This window comes from Mandrillus leucophaeus, unplaced genomic scaffold, assembly GCF_000951045.1.
Source record: "Mandrillus leucophaeus isolate KB7577 unplaced genomic scaffold, Mleu.le_1.0 Scaffold12, whole genome shotgun sequence".
Classification (NCBI taxonomy): Eukaryota; Metazoa; Chordata; class Mammalia; order Primates; family Cercopithecidae; genus Mandrillus; species Mandrillus leucophaeus.
The window spans coordinates 4,915,691-4,933,601 of record NW_012100320.1 but is presented as its reverse complement, the minus strand read 5'-3'; the positions used below and the strand labels follow the sequence as shown (position 1 = coordinate 4,933,601).

The window sequence follows — 17,911 nt, the reverse complement described above, 5'->3', positions numbered from 1 at the left end:
GACAAGAGCGAGACTCTGTCTCAAAAAAAAGAAAGAAATAAGTCAATTTTATCGATTTATTGATACTTTTACTTGCTTCTTTCTTAACGAGGCTACTAGAAAATGTTAAATTGCATATATGGTTCATATTTATTTGTACTGGACAGCGCTATACTTACTCCTAAAAGAATGAAAACTCATTTTCACTGATGCTGATTTTAAAAGGTGTACATGTTAGATTATTCCCAAGAAACCATATTTGGTTATGGAGAATTAAACAATCACAAAGTCAAACCACTACTTACCACTTTTTCCACTATGAATACTAGGTCATTTTCATTTAGAATATTTTTCAAAGGATTTGGTTGGCCTTTGCTGATCAACTGCACTTGGACATCAGCCTGTTAAAACAGGTATCAAACAATGTTATATATACACTTGTATATTTCTACTATTTAAACACATAAAGACCAGTTCTATGCAAGTCAACGGAAAATGTCCTTAAGAGACAGAGTCTCGGCCAGGCGCGGTGGCTCACATCTATAATCCCAGCACTTTGGGAGGCCAAAGTGGGCGGATCACGAGGTCAGGAGATCGAGACCATCCTGGTTAACACAGTGAAACTCCGTCTCTACTAAAAATACAAAACATTAGCCAGGCGTGGTGGTGGGCGCCTGTAGTCCCAGTTGCTTGGGAGGCTGAGGCAGGAGAATGGTGTGAACCCAGGAGGCGGAGCTTATAGTGAGCCAAGATCGTGCCACTGCACTCCAGCCTGGGGGATAGAGTGAGACTCCGTCTCAAAAAAAAAAAAAAAAAAAAATGAAAAGAAAAAAAGAGACGGAGTCTCACTATATTGCCCAGGCTGGAGTGCAATGGCTATTCATAGGCACAGGCATAGTGCATTACAGCCTCAAACTCCTGGGCTCAAGCAATCCTCCCACTTCAGCCTCCCTAGTAGCTGGAACTTCAGGTGTGTGCCACCACACCTGGTTAATTATTTTATTTTTCATACAGATGGGGTCTCGCTATATTGTCCAGGCTGGTCTCAAAATTCTTGCCTCAAGCAATCCTCCCACCTCAGTCTCCCAAAGTGCTGAGATTACAGGCATGAGCCACTGTCCTGGCCAAAACTTTATACATTCTCATTCCAACTGGAAGTTTATTCAAAAGTTTGAAAACAGGCTGGGTGCAGCAGCTCACGCATGTAATCCCAGCACTTTGGGAGGCCGAGGCAGGCAGATCACTTGAGGTCAGGAGCTTGAGACCAGCCTGCCAACATGCAGAAACCCTGTCTCTACTAAAAATACAAAAATTAGGCCAGGCACAGTGGCTCCCGCCTGTAATCCCAGAACATTGGGAGGCTGAGGCAGGTGGATTGCTTGAGGTCAGGACTTCAAGACCAGCCTGCCCAAACTGGTGAAACCCCATCTCTAAGACTACAAAATATTAGGCAGGCATGGTGGTGGAGGCCTGTAATCCCAGCTACTCAAGAGTCTGGGGCAGAAATCGCTTGAACCTGGAATGTGGAGCTTGCAGCGGGCCAAAATGTGCCACTGCACTCCAGCCTGGGCAACAGAGCGAGACTCCATCTTAAAAAATAAGAAAAAATAAGTAAATAAAAATGCAAAAATTAGCTGGGCATAGTGGTGGGTGCCTATAATCCCAGCTACTTGGGAGGCTGAGGCAGGAGAATTGCTTGAATCCAGAAGGTAGAGGTTGCAGTGAGTCGATATCATGCCACTGCACTCCAGCCTGGGCAATGGAGTGAGATTCTGCCCAAGATAATCATTACTGTTATTAGCCTGGTTTATTTAAATGTATTTAAATATAACTCTATTTAAATACAAATGTATGCTGCACACAGTGGCACCTATAATCCCAGCTAATCGGGAGGCTGAGATGGGAGGATGGTTTGAGGCCAGGAATTTGAGACAAGTTACAACACAGCAAGACTATGTCTCTAAAAAAAAGAAAAGAAAGAAAAAAAAAATTAGCCAGGTATGGTGGTGCACTGGTAGTCCCAGTTACTTGGGAGGCTGAGGTGTGAGGATCACTTGAGCCCAGGAGTTTGAGGCTGCAGTGAACTTTGATCACACTACTGAACTTCAGCCTGGGCAACAGAGTAAGATCCCATCTCTTTAAAACATCCTAATAAAAATAGAAATGCATCTATTTAGATATCTAGATAGGATTTTGCCTAATAAAAACAGGATTCTAATAGTTTTATATCATGAATGTCTATGTCATTCAATGTTCTTTGGCAGTCTAGTACCACAGCTCTTTTGTCACATAACTAACTCCATATTGTATGACACTTTAGTAGTTTCCAGTTTTTTGCTATTATAAACAATTGATGACATCAATTCAAGTGAACACTTTTGAATTATTTTCTTAAGATGAATACCTAAAATCACACTGATACTATCAGACTGCCTTTCAAAATGTTGCACCTACACATTTATACTTTCCATCACTTATATCAGCACATTAAGCATTTTCATGGCAGGGCACAGTGGCTCACGACTATAATCCGAGTACTTTGGGAGGCCAAGGCAGATGGATCACCTGAGGTGGGGAGTTTGAGACCAGCCTGGCTAAGATGGTGAAACTCCGTCTCCACTAAAAATACAAAATTAGCAGGGCATGGTGGCGGGTGCCTATAATCCCAGCTACTTGGGAGGCTGAGGCAGTAGAATCACTTGAACCTGGGAGGCAGAGGTGCAGTGAGCTGGGATCATGCCACTGCACCCCAGCCTGGATGACAGAGTGACTCCATCTCAAAAAAAAAAAGAAAGAAAGAAAAAAAGCATTTTCACTGTTTATTTTTACCATCTCACAATAAAACATAAGATCTTACTGTTTTGTCATGTTTGATCAATAATGACGGTGAACAGTTTCTTTTTATCTTTTTTTTTTTTTTTTTTGAAGACAGGGTCTCGCTCTGTCACCCAACTGGAGTGCAGTGGCACGATCTTGGCTCATTGCAGCCTTAACCTCCCAGGCTCAAGTGATCCTCCCACCTCAGCCTCCCAGTAGTAGTAGCTGGGACTATAGGTGCGTGACACTACACCCAGCTAATGTTTTTGCTTTTTGTAGAGACAAGGTCTCACCATATTGCCCAGGCTGGTCTCAAACTCCTCAGCTCAAGCAATCTTCCCATCTCAGCCTCCCAATGTGCTAGGATTACAGGTGTGAGCCACCACACTTGGCCAAGGTAAACAGCAGTTTCTAATATGCTTATTAATCATAAATATCTCTCATTATTTGAAACCATTTGGCTTCTTAGTTTGGATACTAAAGCATGAAGAAACCAAACACAGAGAGCCAAAGATACTGTGTTATTCTAATCTACTAGGTTCTACTCTACTGAGTTTCAGGTACTATTGTGGGTTGAATTGTGTCCCCCAAAATGGTATCTTAAGGATCTAATCTCCAGTTCTTATACATGTGACTCTACTTGGAAATAAAATCTTGGAAATGTAATCAAGATGAGGATTAATTTGGATTAGGGCAAGCCCGAAATCCAATGACTGGTATACTTAAAAGGAAAGAGAGTTAGAGGCATAGACACACAGGGCGAGTACCACGTGTCTACAGAAGCAGAGATTGGAGTAATGTGTTTACAAGCCAAGCAACACCAAAGTTTGCTGGAAATCATCAGAAGCTAGAAAGAGGCAAGGAAAGATTCTTTCTTAGAGAATTCAGACAAAGCATGCCCCTGCTGACACCTTAATTTCAGAATTTTAGTCTCCCGAACAGGGAGAGAATAAATTTTTGTGTTTGAAGCTGCCTAATTTGCAGTATTTTGCTATAGCAGCTCTAGGAAACTAATACAGATATCAAGCAACAAAAGTTCAGGCAGGAAGGGATAAATGAGTTTACGCAGATATATCTGATTCTTGAGTTTGGTTAGTGAGAATTCAGACAGTGAAGGGTAACTCTATTTGTATGTTTCTTTCTTGATTACTTACTCATGTCCTTTGCCTATTCTTCTTTTATAGTTTTTTGTCTTTCTCATTGATTTTTATTTTTTTGAGATAGTCTTGCTCTGTCACCCAGGCTGGAGTGCAGTGGTGCGATCTCTGCTCACTGCAACCTCTGCTTCCCAGGTTCAAGCAATTCTTCTGCCTCAGCCTCCCAAGTAACTGGGACTACAGACACGAGCTACCGCACCTGGCATTTTATTTTATTTTATTATTATTATTTTTTGAGATAGAGTCTCACTCTGTCGCCCAGGCTGGAGTACAATGGCTTAATCTTGGCTCACTGCAACGTCTGTCTCCCAGGTTCAAGTGATTCTCCTGCCTCAGCCTCCCGAGTAGCTGCGACTACAGGCACATGCCACGATGCCCAGCTAATTTTTGTGTCTTTTAGTAGAGCTGGGGTTTCACCATGTTAGCCAGGCTGGTATCGAACTCCTGACTTCAGGTGATCCACCCACTTCAGCCTCCCAAAGTGCTGCAATTACAGGCATAAGCCATCATGCCCGGCCATCTTTCTTATTGATTTTAAGAGCTATATATCATTATATATATATGTGCGTGTGTATTATGTGTGTGTGTGTATATATATATATACAGATAAATATAGATAGTACAGCTTCTCATTCATGAGTATTTCCCCCCAGCTTGTCTGTTAACATATACTTCATTTTAGTTTGCTAATTATTTCATGGACATAGGTTTTATCTCCCCGACTATGGAGAGTTTACTTATGAAACACTTAGCACATATTAGATGCTAAATAAATACATGAATGTTTATAGCAGCTTTCGTAATCATCAAAAACTGGAAACAACCCAATGTCCTTCAACTGGTGAACAGATAACCAAACTACGGTACATCCATACAACGGAATACTACTCAGAAACAGAATGAACTGCTGACACACACAACAACATAGGTGAATCTTAAATGCATTATACTAATTGAAAGAAGCCAGAATCAAAGGCTGTATGATTTTATTTATAGGACATTCTGGAAAAGGTAAAACTACAGAGACAAAAACTAGATTAATTTTTGCCAGGAACTAAGGGATGGGAAAGGGCTGACTGTAAAGGGACAAAAGAACATTTTTTGAGATGATAGAAATATTCTATATCTTGATTACAGGGTGATGACCAAATAATTTATCAGAAGTCATCGAACAGGCTGGGTGTAGCGGCTCATGCCTGTAATCCCAGCACTTTGGGAGGCCAAGGCAGGTGGATTGTTTGAGGTCAGGAGTTGGAGACCAGCCTGGTCAACATGGTGAAACCGTCTCTACTAAAAATACAAAATTAGCCAGGTGTGGTGGCACATGCCTGTAGTCCCAGCTACTCAGGAGGCTGAGACAGGAGAATTGCTTGAATCCGGGAGCAGAGGGTGCAGTGAACTGAGATCGCACCACTGCACTCCAGCCTGGTCGAGACACAGCAAGACTTCATCTCAAAAAAAAAAAAAAAAAAGGTCATAGAACGGTACCCTAAAAGGATAAAATTTACTGTATATAAATTAACTTCAATAAACTTGACTTTTAAAAACAGACAACTGGCCAGGCGTGGTGGCTCATGCCTGTAAGCCCAGCACTTTGGGAGGCCAAGGCGGGTGGATCACCTGAGGTTGAGAGTTGGAGACCAGCCTGGCCTGACCAATGTGGTGAAACCCTGTCTCTACTAAAAATACAATAATGAGCCAGTTGTGGTGGCCTGTGTCTGTGTTCCCAGCTACTCAGGAGGCTGAGATAGGACAGTTTCTTGAACCTGGGAGGTAGAGGTTGCAGTGAGCCAAGATCATGCCATTGCACTCCAGCCTGGGTGACAGAGCGAGGCTCCGTCTCAAAATAAAAATAAAAATAAAAATAAAAACAGATAATTTTAGGATTATAGTTGTGTTTAAAAACCAAATTGTTCATACCTCATAGAGAAATGGGTCTTTATGGACTCCTTTCTTTTCTTCATTAAATGCCCTGAAATGCAGAACCACATGTGAAAAATAGAACATTATCTCTCCTGTTATCACACTCAGGAGTCAGTCATCACTTTATCTCTGCAGGACACCTATGGGAAAGGCAAAAAGCACATACTTACAGCAGCCCTAAGATGTAGTTGGGGAGAGAGAAAAAAAGCAGAAAAGAAGCATTAGGTTAAGAAGAAAAGAGAAACAAAAAAGAAACCTGGGATAGAGATGAATAGACTGTTGCCCTCAATTGGGTACAACTGATTCTCAGAGGCAGCAGGAAATTGGGGTGCCTACCTCTACTCTGTGTCTTTTCAAACACATCACCAGTTAAAATTAAAATGTAACTTGCCACATGACCTTTCGAAGTAAAACTGATTGGATTCTGATCTGTTACGGAATCAGTAGGTCACCACAGAGAAGTTACTTAAGGGTCCTGGGCCTTAGATTTCTAGGGCTAAAATGGAAGCATCTGTCCTCCATTTTTAAAACTTGTTACTCAAAGTTAGTAGATTTGATTATGTTGAACATCTCCTTTTCAAAATGTAAGCATGAAACTCTAGGATATCATTTAATTATTATCCTTTAATTCAAGAAAGTTTTAAAATAGTGAATCTAAAGCACTTAAACTGTAATCCGTTAACATGCCAAAATGCACACCAGCCTGATCTACACTGAAAACAAATCTTTAGTCATTGAAGGAACCCAACAGAACTGTTTCAAGAAACCATTTATATCTATATTTGATCTAATACTATATGACTTCCTGAAACAGAAACAGAAGAGGAAGGCCTATGACTAATTCACTTTTGCCATATTGTGAAAGATTGTGATTTATCCTTACAGATGTTTATGTCTTATAACTCAGGGATGTTATTTAATCAGTCTTTTTTTTTTTTTTTTGAGATGGAGTCTCGCTCTGTCGCTCAGGCTGGAGTTGGAGTGCAGTGGTGCGATCTGGGTTCACTGCAAGCTCCGCCTCCCGGGTTCACGCCATTCTCCTGCTTCAGCCTCCCTAGCAGCTGGGACTACAGGAGCCTGCCACCACGCCTGGCTAATTTTGTTTTTGTAGAGATGGGGTTTCACCGTGTATTTCATCAGTCTTGCAATAATGTCTCAAGCATGTGTAATACAGGCCAGTCACTCCTGCTAGATGCTGAGAATATCAAACAAAAGCATAGTCCCTGGTTCATAGTCCTAACTGGATTCCAACAAGTAAACCACAGTTCCATGGTGATAAGTGCTCCGAGAGGCAAGCATAGGAAGCTATGGTAGAAATTTAGCTATAGGGCTTAAAATTTATCCTGAAAGCCAAGAGGAACTCACTAAATGACTTTAAATGGGAAAGATCTGACAGTAACGTGGAGGGTAATAACTTGCAGTCCAGGAAAATAGCTGTGAAAAACTTGCAGCACTTCAGAGAACTGAGAATGGCCTGAATGAAAACAGCATGGATGGAGGGAGAATAAGAGGATCGACTAGATAAGGCAGGGGTGGGGGTTTTGGAATTAGAACTCTTCAGAGACAGAATTCAGAAGTAGACTGTCCGCTTGGAGGAAAGGATTAATTCAGCTTTGCAGATACTGATCTGAGGTCCCATGTGAAAATTCCCAGTCGGGGGAGGGGGAACAGTGTTATACTTTCTATGTGAAGTATAAAGGGTTTAAACAGGTGGGGCACGATGGCTCATGCCTGTAATCCCAGCACTTTGGGAGGCCGAGGTGGGCGGATCACGAGGTAAAGAGACCGACACCATCCTGGCCAACATGGTGAAACCTCAACTCTACTAAAAATACAAAAATCAGCTAGGCGTGGTGGCACGCGCCTGTAGTCCCAGCTACTCGGGAGGCTGAGGCAGGAGAATCGCTTGAGCCCAGGAGGTAGAGGTTGCAGTGAGCCAAAATCGCGCCACTGCACCCCAGCCTGGCAACACAGCAAGACTCCGTCTCAAAAAAAAAAAAAGGGGGAGTCTAAGTAAAGTTGTATCAATAGAGAACTTATTTATTTTTCGAGACGGGTTCTCACTATGCTGCCCAGGCTGGTCTCCAACTCCTGGGCTCAAGCAATCCTCCTGCTTCAGCCTCCAGAGTAGCTAGGATTACAGGTATGCACCACCATGCCTAGTTAATAGGAAATTTTTATGGTTTTGTTTTTTTTTTTGAGACAGTCTTGCTCTGTTGCCCAGGCTGGAGTGCAGTGGCACGATCTTGGCTCACTGCAACCTCTGCCTCCCGAGTTCAAGCAATTCTCCCAAGTAGCTGGGATTACAGATGCCCGCCACCATGCCCGGCTAATTTTTATATTTTTAGTAGAGATGGGGTCTCGCCATGTTGGCCAGGCTGGTCTAGAACTCCTGACAAGTGATCCGCCCGTCTCGGCCTCCCAAAGTGCTGGGATTACAGGCGTGAACCATCGCACCCGGCCTTATCTTAAATAAAGATGAAACAGCCATAGAATGAAATACTCTAAAGCAGTTAAAAACAATGAAATAGATCTATAAGGTGTCACAATGAAAGATGTCCAAGACATGCCAGTTTTTTTTTAAAAAGCTAGTGCTCTTTCTATTCAAAACGTTTACAAGCAAGACTACTTTTGTAAGCAGGAAAAAAAGCAATGAAGATAAACAATGAAAAATTACAACATTTAGGAAATCATGGGCTAGATTACACAGTGGTTCTTAAAGTGTGATGCCCAGCCAGCCATATCCGTTACACCTAGCATTTGTCAGGAGGGCAAATTATTTCGCCCCATCTCAAATCTATTAAATCAGAGACCCTGGAGGGGGTGCCCAGCAATGTGTGTTTTGACAATCCCCCGGTGCTTCTGATGCATGCTAAATTTGAGAACTATGGGTTAGACTTTTACAGAGGATGCAGAACTTGATGGAATCCCCTTGGTAGGAGTACTTCACCATAAGAATAAAATGAAGTCTCGGAGCACAGTGAAAATAAAGGTGGTTTCAAAACGCAACACACCAATCAGGTATCATCACAATTGCAGCTCAGGTGGCAACTACCTCGAATTATAAAGATTAACAGACTAACCACGACATTTCACTCTTAGAAGTCAACAAGGCTTTAAACAGGGGAAGGACGCCAACACCTAGTTTTTCGTATCCCAGGTGGGGCCTCTACTTTCGGCAAGTGTGTCCATCAGCAGAAAGAATAAATCGCCTCATGGAACACTTGCCACCTTCCACCTCGTCTGATGACGTACACTTTTTCTCCTGACACAAGCAAGCTCCCACACGGTCAACTCCACACTGGAGCTCAGAGCCGGCCTCTCCCCAACTCTTGGACCCCAGGAAAGCTGGCAAAGCGCTGATCCCCAAACAGTGGCAAGAGGCTTAGGGCGGGGATCCAGATACCCAGGGAAAGAAGTGCCGTCCTAGGACCCCAGCCAAAAGAAGAGACTAGACTCACTGAAGGAGACGAGAATAAAACTCCTCAGCCGCGCAATTCAGTCGCTCCCACATCCCGCCCCAATGTGAGAGCGGGACCGGAACCGCAAAACTGAACTGCGCGCCGGGAGGCAGACGTCAGGAGTCATGGCCCCGCCCCGCCGGGACTACTTTGACCCCTCACCATAAGTCCCATTTGTCCGCAAAGTTAAACTTTTGTTTCAAATAGCCACCCAAAGCTATTTACTATGTCAATAGTCTTCAATTTCCGTCTGCAATAATTAAAATAAGCGTGGTGGTTGGGGAGAAAATACCCTGACTCGCGAGAGTTGGCCACGCCCCCTATGGATTATTCCGCGAAAAGGAGTCCCTATTTTCTAAGAATTATTATTAGCTTTGGAAGAAAATAGATACCGTAATTTCCCACAAATAAAGAAATAACACTCTCGTTTTTATTTTTGTAATGTGGTAGAGAGATATTTTGTGTATCCGTCTTGGTTCTAAGGCGGGGCAAAGTGGGGCGGTCTAGGGGAAGGTGACATATACAGCGGAAGGTGACATATACGGCGGAAGGCGTAAGTACATCCTTTTCCTGTAGCAGCATCCGGGGTGAGAGGAACGTGGTTTTCTCCTCTCTCCGCCATGGTGAGTGGAAATGATTTTCGCTGGCCTTACCCCCTATCTCGGGGCCAGTAAAGAAGGATTTGGGGTTTGGAACATAGAATCTGTAGGAGATAGAGCGAGGAGAACGAGATGAGGACCAAAGACGTCTTTTTCTGGTGTGGAACTGGGATGTGCGGCGATACGGCAGCCATCTTAAAGGCAACGTGGGGTTCCTAGCACAGGACGCGCCGGGAAGCAGTAGTGGAAAGCAATGGGTCATTCTCAGGAGCAGTGGAACCTTTTCTTAGAATACTTGACTATTTAGTCTTTTTCTGAATGCTCATCTCTGCCCAGCTTAGGAATCATCTCTATTAAAAGTTTTCTGGTTCTCTTCACTTAAAAATTGTTCTGTTTGGTGTCATCAAAATCTTTGAATTCTTAGTCAACTCATAAGACGACCAGTGTTATATGTGTACTGCTTTTCCACAAATAGCGTCCGTATATGCTACCTAGTGTTGTGTAGGCCAGCCTCAGGATTTTGATTTTACTCACAGATGGGAAGCCTTTGGAGGTTTAAACAAAAAGTAGTATCACCCAGTCTTTCTACTGGTGAGCTTTGGAAACGTGTTTAGTAGAGGGTGAGGGTGAGTGGGACAGGGATGGAAGTTGGGATGAGTAGAGCCTGGGTAGACAGGATTTGCTGATTAATTGGCATTAAACAGCATCTCCAAACCTTGCAATATGGTTTTGATTTAGCTATTGTGCTTTATAAGGCTTGCTTTGAAAGTTTTACAATAAACAATTCTCTTTGAAAATAAAAATGTACGGTAGAGTTTGAGCTTATAAGGGCTCTAGTCATTTACTGCTATTTTGGTTTAAGCGTTGTTTGCCCCACCATACCAGTCTTTTCTGCAATTGAGTATTTAATGGTATTGTTGGCATAGGAGAAGAGTTTGCTTCCAACATTACTTGTCAATAAAAATAATCCTTTCCTTTTTTTTTTTAGGCGTGTGCTCGCCCACTGATATCGGTGTACTCCGAAAAGGGGGAGTCATCTGGCAAAAATGTCACTTTGCCTGCTGTATTCAAGGCTCCTATTCGACCAGATATTGTGAACTTTGTTCACACCAACCTGCGCAAAAACAACAGACAGCCCTACGCTGTCAGTGAATTAGCAGGTATGGATTTATACCTTCTGCAGATATTTTAGGGACTGCTTTACAGTAGTGATGAAATTCCACTTCATTGGTCCGTGTTTCTGAACCACATGATTTTCTCGGATGTTCTGATGCTGTTTGCTACCATGTGTAATAATCATAGGTTGGTATTTATGATGAAGCAGCTAGAGTTTTTCTCTCTCGATTTTAGGTCATCAGACCAGTGCTGAGTCTTGGGGTACTGGCAGAGCTGTGGCTCGAATTCCCAGAGTTCGAGGTGGTGGGACTCACCGCTCTGGCCAGGGTGCTTTTGGAAACGTATCCTTTGTTTCACTACCTAAGACTGATCAGCTCTGATGGAATTTAGCAGACTGGGTCTGGTTTATTGATGATAATACAGTGTAAAAATACTACCTTTTTTGTCTTGAAGAAAGGGGCTTCGTTTATATGGGGTTATTTTGCTTGCAATGATGTCGTAATTTGCGTCTTACTCTGTTCTCAGCGACAGTTGCCTGCTGTCAGTAAGCTGGTACAGAAGGTTGACGAAAATTTTTACTGAGCAAGAAATAACCTTATTTTAATTACTAAAATTTGAGAAATGTGATTCTTGACTGGAAAAATAGATGTGTCGTGGAGGCCGAATGTTTGCACCAACCAAAACCTGGCGCCGTTGGCATCGTAGAGTGAACACAACCCAAAAACGATATGCCATCTGTTCTGCCCTGGCTGCCTCAGCCCTACCAGCACTGGTCATGTCTAAAGGTTTGTAACACTTGTATTATAAAAGAGTTTGATAGAAGAAATAAGACACCTACTGTTTGATGATTAGGGTGGTGGTTATTCACAGTAACCCATTTCAAGATGGCTAGAAGAGAATAATTTGAATGTTTTTAGCATAAAATGTTTTAGTTAATGGATATTCCAGTTGACAAATGAGGGCATTCAGTTATTAAATGTACTCCAGAAATACATGTTACATACCAGTTTAAAAAAATTTTATATCAGAGTGATACAAAATGCCCCACTTTTCTTTCACATGAATGTTTGTTAAAATTGCACATTCTTTTCATCCTGCAGTGTCTGATTAAATTTTAATCCTTTACTAAATATTGGGTCTGACTACTTAAATCTGACAAATCAATCAACAGCGAATACTAGTTTAACTGGGGAACTAATTATTCAAGTAGTGGTTTAGTATAATCCTTAGAAAACTGTCTACTTAAACTTGCCTATTATGTTCCCCACCGCATTTTTATTTAACTGTCAAAATGATGAGATTCCACTTAATTGGTCCGTGTTTCTGAAACACATGATATTTGTGGAAATTCTGACTTGGCAAATTGAATGCCATTTTGCTTTTATTGGTTGTATAAAATGTTTGATTTTTGTTTTTTATTTCCCAAAAGGTTCAGGATAACCAAGTAAGTGTCAAATTGGTTTTTGTTAGGTCATCGTATTGAGGAAGTTCCTGAACTTCCTTTGGTAGTGGAAGATAAAGTTGAAGGCTACAAGAAGACCAAGGAAGCTGTTTTGCTCCTTAAGAAACTTAAAGCCTGGAATGATATCAAAAAGGTCCGTTTAATGAACACATTTACAGTTTGGTACTCCTTGTTCACAATTTGTCACTTTGAATTTCAGAAGATAAGGGTGGTATGGCTAAGCCTTAATGTGTGAGAGAACAAGAACCTCAGAGCCCAATTACTTGGGTTTAAATCCTAACTGCCGTTTAAGGCTCTGTGTAACCTTGGCAAGTTATTGTGCCCAGTTTAATCATCTGTAAAATGGAATTAAGACTCTGAAGATCTATTGGAGAAATTGTATCTTAATCAAAATACTAAAACTGCTCACTTTGTAGGTCTATGCCTCTCAGCGAATGAGAGCTGGCAAAGGCAAAATGAGAAACCGTCGCCGTATCCAGCGCAGGGGGCCGTGCATCATCTATAATGAGGATAATGGTATCATCAAGGCCTTCAGAAACATCCCTGGTAATTAAACTGCTTACATATATTGACTAGGTATAGTCTGCAACTCTACTCAGCTTTTGTTATGATGAGATTCCACTTCATGGTCCGTGTTTCTGAAACACATGATTTTGTGGAAGTTCTGATTTATGGCTGAAAGAGTTGCACCATTGATGGTTGAAACTTCGTAATTAATAAGTTCTCAGGTACCTTTTGTAGCTCTTAAGCCATAAAGATGATTTGTGTTTCTTTTGTTGAAATACAGGCTCCCTAATGTTTCTTTCCCTTTAAAAGGAATTACTCTGCTTAATGTAAGCAAACTGAACATTTTGAAGCTTGCTCCTGGTGGGCATGTGGGACGTTTCTGCATTTGGACTGAGAGTGCTTTCCGGAAGTTAGATGAATTGTATGGCACTTGGCGTAAAGCCGCTTCCCTCAAGAGTAACTACAAGTGAGTATCTTTCATATACTAAGCACAGATGTTTATATTGTGGATATTAACATTCAGAATTGGCTTACATGTTTTCTAGATAATTTTGTTCCCATTTGCCCTTATGTGCAGCAACAATATGCCAAAATGGAACTCATCTGGTCCGTGTTTTTGGTTTTTGTTGGTTTGGTTTTTGAGACAGTCTTGCTCGCTCTCTCCCACGCTGGAGTGATCTCGGCTTACTGCAGCCTCCACCTCCCGGGTTCTTCTGTCTCAGCCTCCCGAGTACCTGGGAATACAGGTGTGTACCACCACACCTGGCTAATTTTATATTTTTGTAGAGTTGGGGTTTCACCATGTTGGCCAGGCTGGTCTCGAACTCCTGACCTCAGGTGATCCAACCGCCTCGGCCTCACCAAGTGCTGGGATTATAGGGCTGAGCCACTGCACCCGGCCTGGTCCATGTTTAATGAGAAGCGATAGTGTAGTAGATATTTTGGAGAGCATAGTGGTTAAAAATAAAGCTTCAGTTGAGCTTCATGTTCTTTGGTTGATTACTTTTACACGTACATGTCAATCTTTCCCTTTCAGTCTTCCCATGCACAAGATGATTAATACAGATCTTAGCAGAATCTTGAAAAGCCCAGAGATCCAAAGAGCCCTTCGAGCACCACGGTAAAGTGACACTTAGAGTGTAATTCTTGCCCTAACCGTATACTATTGGTTGTTTCAAAAATTTGTATGTGTATAAAGTTAAGTGTTGATCCAGTGTCTGCCTTTTTATAGCAAGAAGATTCATCGCAGAGTCCTAAAGAAGAACCCACTGAAAAACCTGAGAATCATGTTGAAGCTAAACCCATATGCAAAGACCATGCGCCGGAATACCATTCTTCGCCAGGCCAGGAATGTGAGTGGTTTTGTTGTTGTTTGTTTTAGACGGAATCTTGCTCTGTCACCCAGGCTGGAGTGCAGTGGTGCAATCTTGGCTCACTGCAGCCTCCACCTCCCAGGTTCAAGCAATTCTCCTGTCTCCGCCTTCCGAGTAGCTGGCACTACAGGCGCACGCCACCATTCCAGCTAAATTTTTCATTTTCAGTAGAGACGGGGTTTCACCATGTTGGTGGGGCTGGTCTCAAACTCCTGACCTCAGGTGATTCACCCGCCTCAGCCTCCCAAAGTGCTGGGATTACAGGCGTGAGCCACCGCGCCTGGCTGGGTTTTTTTTTTTTTTCTACTGATACATTAAGTTCTTAGAATAATTTGATTCTTACTGTTTTCTGCCTAATTTGTTGCAGCACAAGCTCCGGGTGGATAAGGCAGCTGCTGCAGCAGCAGCACTAGAAGCCAAATCAGATGAGAAGGCGGCGGTTGCAGGCAAGAAGCCTGTGGTAGGTAAGAAAGGAAAGAAGGCTGCTGTTGGTGTTAAGAAGCAGAAGAAGCCTCTGGTGGGAAAAAAGGCAGCAGCTACCAAGAAACCGGCCCCTGAAAAGAAGCCTGCAGAAAAGAAACCTACTACAGAGGAAAAGAAGCCTGCTGCATGAACTCTTAAATTTGATTATTCCATAAGGGTCACATCATTTTGGACAGCTTCTCTTGAATAAATACCTGATCATACAGGCAGTGAGAAACATGGCTTGTTGGTGTGTTCTGTAAAGCTTGGTTATAATTTTTTTAAAGTGACATTTTGTTGGCCATAATTTAGACTGTTCCATTTTATACTGAGTCCATGGAGTTCAATGGAAGGGGAATGATTAAAAAATTACGATTTTTTAAAATAATGTGGCTTAAAAGTAAGTGTAACAGGACTTGGTGAGAAACGCAGAGGCTGTTCAAGTTTAGCTCCCCACCAGGTGGAAAATAGGTTAAATTCTGTAAATATTTAACACTTTAACCACAAGAGGGCACAATTGGAGAACAATTTTTTTGGTACTGCAGTAAAATTGATTACCTTTTGAAAAGTGTTCTTTTTAACCAGCTATGACAGTAGAGTTGAATATTTTCACCCATGGTTTGAAAAAATGCCAGAAGGCCACACCTGTAATCCCAACACTGGGACCCTAAGGTGGGCAAAGCACTTGAGGCCATGAGTTCAAGACCAGCCTGGCCAACATGATGAAATTCCATCTCTACTGAAAATAAAAAAAAATAGCTGGTCATGGTACACGTCTGTAACCCCAGCTACTGGGGAAGCTGAGGCAGGAGAATCACTTGAACCTGGGAGGTGGAAGTTGCAATGAACCAAGATTGTACCATTGTCCTCCAGCCTGGGTGTCAGAGGGAGACTGCCCCAAAAGTACCAGAAGCATTTTTCAGGACTTACGTGTGTCTTGGTGATTATGTTAACCAAGTGTGTCCAAAAGAAATACCCATGAAATGCCTCCAATGGCCTCCAGATACAAGGGGCCCGCTTTTTTTTAAACTCATAAAGCTAAACTGCAAATAATACCCTAGAATTAACCTCTTGTCCTGTATCAAAGTCTTGTTTTGCATCTGGATTGTTAAACTCAGCTTCCCTGTGACAGTCTCAAACTGTCAGACATTCTCAAAGTTCATAGCCAAGGTGATCTGTTACCTTCCCCATTTCCAGGGCCAAATCTCAGTTCTTAAGCACATCATTTCTTAGCACGGCTTTATTTTCATGCTCTTTAGTTCTCTATTTTGTGCAGCTTTACCCCTTTAAAGTCCACTGTGAGTCCTACCCTGCAGACCCTCTTAACACAGTAGAGTTCATGTGCTACTGATTTGGTGCCTGCCTTCAAATACATCTGCAGGTTTTGTGGGGTTAAAAATAGCCACTTGCTGGAACACCACATTGGAAGTGCTGTTCACCCAGTTATTTGAAATGGTGTTTGACCACTTGGTGTGGAAATGGCCTATCGGATTAAAGGATGGCCAAACCCAAGATTTCCTCAGGTTCTTTGCCGCTCCATGGATCTAATTTCGAAATCCTGATCATTACTCATGAATCAAGGTGTTTTGACACAGGCACCCTTCCTGCAGCTCGTCGCCCGCGGAGTGGCCACGTTACGGCGGGCGCCGGAAGGGGGCGCATCCCTCGCCTTTCCCCAATGTGGCGGGCAGCCCCGTCTCCCCGCTCGGTTTCCGGGAGTCGGTGGCGATGGCGTCATCACCGAGCGCCGGGCCGACGGCATCGCGGAGGTCGGCTATGTGACCAGGAAACATGCTGAGCCGGCTTCAGGAACTGCGCAAGGAGGAGGAGACGCTGCTGCGGTTGAAGGCAGCCCTGCACGACCAGCTGAACCGCCTCAAGGTGACCCCGCGGCCCTCTCCCGCTCCTCCTCCATTCCTCCCGAGCGACCCCCCAACCTGGGCCTCTGCGGTGCAGACCCCCCAACCCCAACCTCGGCCTCTGCGGTGACCACCTGCTGCGGTCAGTTCTCCCCTACTCACTATCTGTGGTGGCGCCAGTTTACAGGTTTACAAACAAACAGGTATCTGAATCACCTGGGGAGTTTGCTGTGGGCTTCTTAGGCCCCACCTCTCAGAAATTTGACCTCGCAAGTCTAGGGTGAGGCCCAGGGATGTGTGTTTGGCAAGTGCAGTCCTACCTGCTGCTTCCTGTAAATGTTAATGGCCCTCAGACAGCAGTCTGAGGAAGTGCTCCCTCCCGAAGGCTCGCCTAGACCCCTCTGGCCACCGACCCCTTCCTCCTGAGCTGCTGTTTTCTGGTTTGCCTTGGCGCTTGAAACGGCTCTAGTTTTGCCAAGCCAGAAGGAACTCCCAGATCCTCCCATGCTACCAAGGAAGACACTGAGGCCATGGGGGAAGAGACTTGTCCTAACGTTTGGAGCTTCCAGACGCCATGGCCTTGAGGAGTCGGGATTTAGGCCCACGTGGGCCACTTCCCACACCTGTGCTTAATGCAGCCCCTCAGCCCGGGGTATATAGTGAGACCTCGTCTCTACAAAAAATTGAGACAGGGCCTCACTCTGTCGCCCAGGCTGGAATGCAGTGACACGATCTCGGCTCACTGCAACCTCTGCCTTCTGGGTTCAAGCGAGTCTCGTGCTTCACCTTCCCAAGTAACTGGGATTACAGGCGTGCACCACCATGCCCGGCTAATTTTTGTATTTTTAGTAGAGACGGGGTTTCGCCATGTTGCTCAGGCTGGTTTCGAGCTCCTGAGCTCAAGCCATTAGCCACCTCGGCCTTCCAAAGTGCTGAGATTACAGACTTGAGCCACCACGGCCGGCCTTACAAAAAAAAATTAAAATTAGCTGAGCGTGATGGTGCGTGCCTGTAGTCCAGCTACTTGGGAAACTGAGGTGGGAGGATAGCCAGAGCCCAGGAGGTCAAGCTGCAGAGAGTCCAGATTGTGCCACTGCACTTCAGCATGCGCTATACGGGGAGACTCTGCCTTTAAAAAAAAAAAAAAAAGTCCTGGGGAGGTTATTATGCTAATCCCTGCTCAGCATCCTTTTCAG

The 17,911-nt window shown here is 43.6% G+C and overlaps 3 protein-coding genes across 5 annotated transcripts in view; 2 read left to right on the top strand and 1 right to left on the bottom strand.

Annotated features, from left to right (window-relative positions):
• The window catches only part of ZWILCH (zwilch kinetochore protein), a 45,294-nt gene extending 35,530 nt beyond the window's left edge, over nucleotides 1-9,764 (bottom strand). Inside the window, 3 exon segments of the mRNA XM_011968444.1 lie at nucleotides 285-380; nucleotides 5,874-5,925; nucleotides 9,338-9,764. Coding sequence (XP_011823834.1) covers nucleotides 285-380; nucleotides 5,874-5,925; nucleotides 9,338-9,390 — 201 coding nt within the window. The 5' untranslated portion in view covers nucleotides 9,391-9,764.
• A 100-nt stretch (nucleotides 9,765-9,864) lies between these two features.
• On the top strand, nucleotides 9,865-15,096 carry RPL4 (ribosomal protein L4). The gene is made up of 10 exons (XM_011968453.1): nucleotides 9,865-9,960; nucleotides 10,925-11,096; nucleotides 11,287-11,393; nucleotides 11,699-11,837; nucleotides 12,523-12,647; nucleotides 12,931-13,060; nucleotides 13,331-13,487; nucleotides 14,058-14,141; nucleotides 14,253-14,373; nucleotides 14,762-15,096. The coding sequence occupies exons 1-10, from the start codon at nucleotides 9,958-9,960 to the stop codon at nucleotides 15,005-15,007; spliced, it is 1,284 nt and encodes a 427-aa protein (XP_011823843.1). The 5' UTR covers nucleotides 9,865-9,957; the 3' UTR covers nucleotides 15,008-15,096.
• Nucleotides 15,097-16,563: 1,467 nt separating this feature from the next.
• The window catches only part of SNAPC5 (small nuclear RNA activating complex, polypeptide 5, 19kDa), an 8,098-nt gene continuing 6,750 nt past the window's right edge, over nucleotides 16,564-17,911 (top strand). For all 3 annotated transcript variants that reach the window (XR_001004691.1, XM_011968472.1, XM_011968466.1), the window contains exon 1: nucleotides 16,564-16,737. Coding sequence is in view for 2 of the 3 variants with exons in the window: in XM_011968472.1 (XP_011823862.1) it covers nucleotides 16,648-16,737 (90 nt within the window). In the remaining variant the exon portion in view is untranslated. The remainder of the gene's footprint in view (nucleotides 16,738-17,911) is intronic.